This window comes from Cicer arietinum, chromosome 7 (genome assembly GCF_000331145.2).
Source record: "Cicer arietinum cultivar CDC Frontier isolate Library 1 chromosome 7, Cicar.CDCFrontier_v2.0, whole genome shotgun sequence".
Taxonomy (NCBI): domain Eukaryota; kingdom Viridiplantae; phylum Streptophyta; class Magnoliopsida; order Fabales; family Fabaceae; genus Cicer; species Cicer arietinum.
The window spans coordinates 34,097,433-34,107,078 of NC_021166.2; the positions used below are offsets into that span (position 1 = coordinate 34,097,433).

Consider the following 9,646-nt stretch of genomic DNA (forward strand, 5'->3'; position numbering starts at 1 on the left):
GAAATGATTAAGAGAATCAATCACAAATGAAGGTTTATAGTGCAACTTATATCTTACAAAATCGTTGGTATTACGTTAAGTATGTGTTATTTTTTAGCTTTGCGGCCTTTGATAGTCCAAGACCCAGGATGAGTTTTCGAAATACTACTCACCTAAACTTTTAATTAATTATAATACATAAATCAATAAAATCCTATAATTCAAATATCATACAATATATGGAACGTATTTTATTCAAATATCATACAATCTACAATGTCCATACAAAACAAACATTGGTTGAGATGATATATGAACTACTTTGCTGGTAGCAAAAGGGGGTCTATAACACCATACATATCTGGTTTCCTTCTCAAACTTGACAGAACCCAATATAACATTCCTGCAGAAAAGAAACTAATAAACCAAGCATTATTGTATATCACAGCAAAAGTGCTAGGAATTGAAGTTACAATTCCAACTTTCTGCAAGAATCCAGGAACAACAGGTAAAATTCCAACTACTAAAGCTACAATTGCTGCTACATTAAACCCCTTTGAATAATAGTATTCACCAAAAGGACTCCTTGTGTATAAATCACTTATTCTCAACTTTGTTTTTTGTATAAGATAGTAATCAACCAAAACAATCCCTCCAATAGGACCCATCAATGCAGAATATCCAACTAACCAAGTATAAACAAAACTCTCACTTGATTTCAAAAGCCTCCAAGGTTGGAATACTATTCCAAGTATTGAAGTTAATAATGCACCTCTTCTAAAAGTGAACCATGAAGGATTAAGATTAACAAGAGCATTTGCAGGTGCTACAACATTAGCAGCAATATTTGTTGTAATAGTTGCAAGACTTATACCAACAATTGCAAGAATAGTAGTTGTAAACCCACCAATTTTACCAAGAAGTTGAATTGGATTAGAAATAACTTCACCAAAAATCACTTTTGTAGATGAAGCAACTGCTAAACCAACAAATGTAAATGCCCCCATAAAAATAGGTAGCCCAATTTGACCAACAACTTGATCTTTTTGACTCTTCGCATATCTAGTAAAATCAGGTATATTAAGAGCCACAGTAGCCCAAAAACTTATATTAGCAGTAAGAGAAGGGAAAAAAACAGAGAAAAACTCTGTAGTTGAAAGCCTAGATGATAAACACAGCATGTGACTAAAGCCACCAGCTTTAACATAGGACCAAATAAGAAGACATGAAGTAAGAAAAATGAGTATTGGAGCTGAATACTTTTCAAGCTGTCTAATTCCATCCACACCTCTCAAAACAATAGCCAATTGGGCCACCCAAAAGACCATAAAACATGAAAATTCAAGTGGGGAAGTACCAAGCCATGGAAGAAAATTTGAAAACGAAGAAACTTGTTTTAATGATTTTGGTAAGAGTATGAAAATTGCTTCACCGCCAATCCAGGATTCAATTCCGTACCAACCACAACCAATTAAGGCTCTTAAAAGGGTTGGAATATGAGCACCATGAATTCCAAAAGAGGATCTAGCAAGAACAGGGAATGATATGCCATAATGTGTACCTGCATGACCAGTTAAAACAAGTGGTACTAAAAGAATCATGTTGGCAATAACAACAGTGGAAATTCCTTGCCACCAAGCCATACCAAGATCAACTAAACTACCAGCTAGATAGTAAGAAGGTACACCAACAACAAGTCCTACCCAAAGACTAGCTATTTCTAAACCAGAAAATGTTCTTTGGGTTTGTGAAGTTGGTTTGAGATCTTCATTGGTGAGTGTTGGATCAGGCTCAAATTCAAAATTTGTTGATTGCATGTGGATGGAACTAGAAGAGGAATTTGAACATTTCATTGAAGGGACATAAAATGGATTTGTTGTTAGTTTTGATGGGAAGGAAAGATGAGTGAAAGGGTAATTAGAGGGTTTTAGAAAAGGAGTGGTAGTGTGACGAGGAATATGGAAGGTTAGAGTTGGAAATTTGAGTAGCATGTTCATTGTAGATTGTTAATGTTCAGGTTGTTGTAGAGTGTAAATGGTGTTTGATGGAGATAGCTGATGAGTGGTGAGCATTATTACAACATCACGCTCTTCTCTTTTATTATATTGAGTTAAATTTTTATTTTTTATTATAAAATTTTAACCTTTTAATTTTAGTTTTTATAAAATAAAAATTTTATTTTTTCGTCTTTACAAAAATTATCTAAAAAACAGATTTAATTTATAATGAAATTAAACATATTTAATTGTATAAATTTTAAAAAATTTGAATAATTTTTGTTAAATATATTAAGAATATTATAAAATGTTCATTCACAAAAATATATTGTTTTTTAACTTAAATAAATTAAATATAAATTTTTAAATGTAAAATTTTTTAAGATAAAAATAAAAAAAATATGGATTTATAAATCAAATTTTGAATTCATTTTTGCAGAGTAGCTTTTATATTATGGTAAACATGTTTGTAAAAAAAATATATATTAACTTAACCACACAGACTAAAACTGCATGAATGATAATTTTATAATGACTAAATGTTGCATTCTCATTTTGCAAAGATTAAAATTGAAAAGTTAAAATTTTAGAAATTAAAAACATATTTTATTATATTCCCAATATACTGTTCTTATATGTTAAACTCTTTTGAACAATGCACAAGAATTACGAAAAATTATTTTTAAATTTATCAATAATTTACATATTTTTTCTTTCTAAAACTATCATTTAATTAAAGATATTTTTGTGAAAAACTATATAATGTTTCTTATAATTTAAAGAAACTCTTAAATAAATGGACAATTTTTTTCAAAGATAGTTAATCTTTTAGTTCATTACATTTAATTGAGAGTATTTTTATAAAAAAGTTAATTAATATTTCTTGTGTAAATCTTAAATAAACTAATAATTTTTTCTTACAATAAGGTCTTACATTTATTTTTAGAACCAAATGAATAAAAACAAAAATATAAGTGTTTCAATTTAGTCCTCATTTATTTCTTTTTTATTGCATCTTTCATCTTAAAGAAGTAAAAAGATAAAATAAAATATTGACAAAGCCACAAAATTTACTCATTCACTTCAATAGTTGTTACTGAAATCATTACCTGCCACAAGAAAAGAAGATTTACATATATATATATATATTCCTGTTTTTTTTTTAATTAACCAATATATTTCATATTAAAATTTATATAATAAAATATTCTACTTTTTTTTACTTTTGAAGGTCGTATTATCGCTCTGCGACTACTTAAAGGATAATTTTTTTAAGAGGTCGCATATCAGGGATCCGACCATCGATAAGGTTTTAATTTTTTTTTTTATTATTTTAACAAATGAATAATTATTAATTTAATAAATAAATAAAAATATTTATAAAAAAAACAAAATTACATTAATAAAAATCAAACCAAATACATCAAAGTTAATGTGGTTGAGTAGATGTGCTAAAACAAATAACATGCTATATTATTTTAACAACTAGCTCCCTCATATTTTGCAGATAAATTAGCAACTTTATTCTATTTTGTTAACAACTCTCTCCTATTTTTTCTCTTGATCTAAAAAATAATAAAAATAATTATAATAAAAAAAGTAAATTATATAAATAAAATAAAATCAAATACATTACATTGAAGAAAAAAAATACATCAAATTTGAGTAGATGTGTCAGTACCGCTTGGATAATGTTTTCTAGTATGACCAGATACTCGACATAATATGCATTTTCTTGGTACTTTTTCTATAGTGTCCATTTTTGTCTAATGCATTTACTCTTTGGACGATCTTTTTTGACTCTCCGCATTTGAAGATTGTGACACACCTTAACACCTTCATATCTGGCCAATACCCATTGTTTGGTATAGGTTTAAACGTTTCGTCGTAGACTTTTAATATCGTTACCACCTTGTACACATCATGTATAGGCCTCCAATAATAATTTTTTATAGGCTAAATTACATTTGTGGTCCCTTATATATTTTTTTTTCCCGATTTAGTCCTTTATTCCTAATAATATTAAATAAAGTATGAAAATATGAGTTTATTTGAAGATTTGCGTTATGGATTTGATGAAATTTGTATTATATTGAAGAATATAATTAATTTTATGAGTTTTGATTGAATTTTTTTTTGAATTTTTGTTTAAAAAAGGATAACGTTGTTGAAATTTTAAAACATAAAATATCAAATTGTCATTTAAAATTAAAATAAAGGACTAAGTCGGGAAAAAAAAAAAGATAAAGGACTAAAACGTTACCTAAAATTAAGTTAAGGGACCACGAATGTAATTTAGCCTTTTTTATATTAGAACATGTTGCTATCACATGTGACAAGACATATGTATAGCTTGATATTTCCCACAATTGCACCACTTGATAGTTTGGTCGCCCTTCTCTTCAATTTACCGTCTCGTGGACCATGAAAGTATCCTAGCTCCGATTGAAACTATCGACTTTATGACTCTTGGATTTACGTATTTTGGATTTCATAAAATTTATGCATTTTTCGTGTATACCTGACTAGAAGCTAAAATTGATGCGTGTAGTTTTCCTATTGTTGAAAATAGTGTCCCTGTCTTATAATAAGTTGATTGGACCAAAACAGTGAAGGGAAAGTTGTGCGTGCCTTTTAATACTCCATTGATCGACTCCACAAGGTTGGTTATCATGTGACGCCAATAGCTACCTCCATCAAATGATTTAATCCAATTTTTTCGCAGTATGATGTCTAACCATTTTATAGCCTCCCGATTTACTATGTCGATTTTACTGCGGTAGTATATATATGTAGGCTCATTAGTTGAGTAACCTATATTGACACAATAAACAATGTGTCAAAAAGTTATTAAAAATTACACTAATTAAAAAGCAAGAATAAAATTATTACCCATAGCAACAACTTTTTTCTTCAATGCATTAGCCTTAAATTCTCTTGTAAAATTTTGAGAAATATGTCAAACGCATAACACGTGCTTTGACGGAGGATTTTGCCACCCATTATATAGATTATTATAAGCACTTTTAATGGATTCGTGTCTATCTGAAATCAAACAAAGGTTGGCTTGTGGAGTGATATATTTTCTCAAATTTCTCAAAAAGAAACTTCAACCGTCTCTTGTCTCATCTTCCACAAGAGCATAAACAATAAGAATTACATTGTCGTTCTTATCCTATGCAACTGCTATTAATAGAGTCTCCTTGTACTTGTTATACAACCAAGTTTCATCCACTTGTACAACTGGTTTGCAGAACTTAAACGCAGATATGCACATAACAAAATCCCAAAATAGTCAATGAAAGATCCTTGTCCCACCTATCAAACTATTCTCATGATAAGCTGACATTGTTTTCATTTCTATTTTGGTTCATACAGCAAACGTTCGCATAACCAACAACCATTGTGGAAGTTGTTCTTAAGACTCCTCCCAATTGCCATAAATTTGTTTGATTTTTTTTTCTTTCTATCCAAGCCTTTCTATAACTTACAATGTAGTTGTGTAATGCCTGAATCTGAGCAATAATGACCTTCACTTTGATTGAAGGGTACAATTTTAGAACTTGCAATACGCTTGTCCATATGATGTCATAATCGAGCTTCTAATGATCTTGTAACAATGCAGAATTTGTGCATGTATGAGGCACATTCAGTTTACCAATCACCCACAATTCACTCTTTTTGCAAGCTCTACATCTAAACAAATAATTTGGACTTAAACATTTAATAACATACCTTTTTTAGTCTGATTTTTGTATTGCAAAATTCAATTATCGTTTTAAATGGTAATGTTTGATTGCATGTACGCATTCATCTTTGTTTTCAAACTTCATTCCAATTGCAAGAGTCCCATCTACTTTTGGGACTTCGTTGTGGACTTGTTGGGGGAAATTCATGAAGGAGTTGAATACTATTTGGAGGACTTTGTTCAATTTGGCTAGAGTATGGTTCAGAGGGTTGTGATGGAGAATATAAGTCGGGTTGATAAGGGGTGTTTTGATCAAAAGATGGGTGTAGTCGGGATGAGGCATGTTTGAGGGCGATGGTTGATCAATGTTTGTTGATGTAGGACCGTCCTGAAATCTAACGTATAACTTGATGGTGTCGAGTTGTGACCATTGTGCATAAACATCAAACATTAGTTGAACATCTTCATCATCGTCAACCTTCAAGATGTCAAACCTTGTTGTATTTCACCAAATAACACAATGTGCCGATAAACTATATCAGTTATCTTGACTTTATTGTTGAGCTGCAACTTTGGTTGAATGACATTCTTTTGACGAGCAAGGTTGCTTCCATTTTGTACTTTGAACACCTTTTTATAATCACTTACAAATGTTTTACTTTCAATTTTGTCGAGGATTGAACTGTTGTAATAAACAATAAAAATTACTTGTTGACCAACCATGATTAAGTATGAATAGTTAGGGGGTTTGACGAGATATTGTGGTTTAGTTTTGTATTTATAGAAGGTAGTAAGGTGTATGTATTCTTTATTAAAATAATATGATTGGCGAAACAAATTCACAAGGATCTGTAATGTACCATTTGTAGCCGTTGATGAATTAGATTGAAAGGACAAGATTTAATCTTTAGTGGAATAATTTGATTGGTTCAAACCAAATCACAAGGATTCGTAATGCACCATCCAAAATCATTGATAAATTATATTGAAATGATAAGATTGAATCATTAATAGAACAAGTTGATTGGTCCTAACCAAATCACAAGGATCATAAATGCAACATTCGCATGCGTTGATAAATTATACTCAACGACCCATATTAAAGCTGGAAACCACCTTAAGAGATCGTGGCCTAGATATGTGACCCTCTTATCGGATCGTGGCCTGCTGACGCGACCCCCTTAATAGATCAAGGATCCCCTTAGAAAATCGTGGCCTGAGGATGTGACTTATATAAACACCTCCATCCATTCTTGTTTATCATAAATATTTCTTCCATTCTTGTTTATCACAACTATTTCTTCTTAAATTCAAATTTATATCAACGTTCTTTATCAAAATTTGTCTTTTCTCATTGAATTATTTGTGAAAGCATTTGTAATACATGAAAGTATTTGTAAGTATTTTATTTATTATTTAAATATGTCTTTGGTTCTTGCAATTGTAATCTTTTTTTAATTTTGGTCCTCGTAAGTTTTTTTTGTTTGGATAACATCCCTGCAAATATGGTTTCATTTTCAAATAGTCATTCAATTCAATTTATGTTTCAAAAATTGTAACACCGTTAAAATATAATCATCCTTTAAACAAAAAAAAAACCCAAATATAATTAAATTAATATATTTTTTAACCTAAAATTAATCTCAAATATTGCAGTCTTCTTCCCTAAAAAAACCTAAATCACGCCTTCTTCTTCATCATTTTAGTCATCTTCCCATTGTAGATTTATTCACGTTGTGTCGCAATTTGTAAAATAAAAATATCTAGAAAAACAATATGAATTTCTTCATCACCCCTCACTATTGCTAGGTTTAGGAGTAGGACTTGGACTTTCTTCTTTGCCCCTCCTCCTTTCAAAACCAAATTCTACTCCAGCTTTTGGACTTTTCCATATAGTCCCCTAAAATCCCTTAATCTCCATACCAAGAAGAAAAACTCCCATTCAGAGTTAATTCTAAAACCCACAATTATCCAACAAGTATCCACCAAACAAAGAAAAAGATTATGGCAACGATAAATTTGAATATGGTGATGAATCTTAAATGGATGAAGATGTTGGTGACGGTGATGGAAATTATGATCAGAATTGAAATGACGAAGAAGAAGATGCAATTTAGGTTTTTTTAGGGAAGAAGACCGAAATATTTGGGATTAATTTTAGGTTAAAAAATATTATAAATTTAATTATATTTGAGTTTTTTTTTGTTAAAAAATTGTTATGTTTTAACGGTGTTACAATTTTGTAACAGAAATTAGATGGAATGACTATTTTAAAATGAAACTATATTTACAGGATGTTAACCAAACAAAAAAAACTTACGAGTACCAAAATAAAAAAAGATTATAATTGCAAGGAGCAAAGACATACTAAACATTTATTTATTTACTTTATTTTATTTATATTTATATTTTTTTTAATGTCAATATTTTATTTTTGTTAAATATTATTTATTTCAGATACCCTTAAAGAACAAATGGAAATGTCATGGTCATGTTAGTAGAAAAACCAAAATGAGGCCATATTACAATATATGCAAGAGTTCATATTTGATTAAGTGATCAAACTCAGAAACTATAAAATAGATGTCAGTTTGATTACTGCTATGCTTGAGAGATGGAGACCAGAAACTCATACGTTGGATCTTTCAATAGGTGAGTGCACAATAACTTTAGAAGACATCTACTACTTTTTTAGATTAAATGTTTTTGGTGTTTCTATTAGCGGTTTGAATTTTGTGAATGTTAAGGATTTTTGTCAAACTTACTTAAGAGTTATCCCACTTGAGGGAGCAACAAATGGTAATTTTATTAAATTAAAATGGCTTAAGGAAACATTTGACAATGTTAGTGAAAATGCATCTATAGTAGAAAAATAAGCATTATGTCGAGCATACATCTTACGTATGATTGGAGGGTTGTTGATGCCTGAAAAATCCAACAATCGTGTACATTTAAAATATGTCAATATAGTTGGGATTCAATATTTTTAACAACACTTTATAGAGAACTCTGTTTTACTACGAAACCCGGTGTAATGTCTATAGGAGGATGTGCATTGTTGTTGCAAAAATGGGCATGCTATCGCTTGTCCTGTGTCACTCCAGAATCACCCAATGCTTGGATTTTTCCACTTGCACAAAGGTAACTATTGCAAGTAAATTTTATATATTTTTTCTTTTTAAAAAAACGATATCACTACTTACCATATATTACCAAGTAAATTTTTGATATATTCAATATATTTAATTCTTGTGGTCTAAATTTCAGTAAAGTTCCTCATAATGACATAGAATGATACCGAAAAATAATCGATCACATGATGGTTGAGGAAGTAATATATTCATTCATATTTATTTGCATTTTTTAATTGTATTATTTTGATACTTCTTATATTTACTTTAGCCAGTTTCTTACATATTAGTTCTATTGGGGACTGTACCTCGGGTTCTAACATGAAGATTCTAAAGAAGAGATAGATACATTGACTGCATGTACCTATCTGCATTGTTATCATACTGTTGAAAAACATCACACAGATAAATTCATATTTCAGTTCGGCTTCCATCAACAAATACCACATCCTTTAGACGACATGAAAACCTACCATGAGGTCTGCTGGAACCAAGTTGGTTTTATACTTAAAGTTTTGATGTTAACAAAAGTATTTTATGAGAACAATATATTTGACTTCACAGAGTATGAGAGAAGATTCAATTAATTGTAGAAAATCAAAAATAATATTTAATTCATGTTTATATTTAAAGAAAATCTAAAATAAGATTTTATTCATAATTTTAATTGAAGAAAATCTAAAATAAGATTTGATTCAAATGTATAATTGAAGAAAATCTAAAATAAGAATTGATTTAGATTTATAATTGAAGAAAATCTTTAACCAAATTGAAAAGAAGATATGGTCAAAATTTGATCAAGATTTATCTACAGCAAAATATGATCTGTATCAATCTGAAAAATTTACAAA

At 29.6% G+C, this 9,646-nt stretch overlaps 1 protein-coding gene across 1 annotated transcript; it reads right to left on the reverse strand.

Annotated features, from left to right (window-relative positions):
• Positions 1–205: 205 nt before the first annotated feature.
• Positions 206–2,047, reverse strand: LOC101511629 (purine-uracil permease NCS1-like). The gene has a single exon (XM_004513923.4). It carries the CDS (start codon positions 1,974–1,976, stop codon positions 297–299), a length of 1,680 nt encoding a protein of 559 aa, XP_004513980.1. The 5' UTR covers positions 1,977–2,047; the 3' UTR covers positions 206–296.
• Positions 2,048–9,646: the final 7,599 nt, after the last annotated feature.

Coding starts and splice junctions, on each gene's coding strand:
- LOC101511629 (XM_004513923.4), bottom strand. CDS start 1,976: ATGAACATGCTACTCAAATTTCCAACTCTAACCTTCCATATTCCTCGT.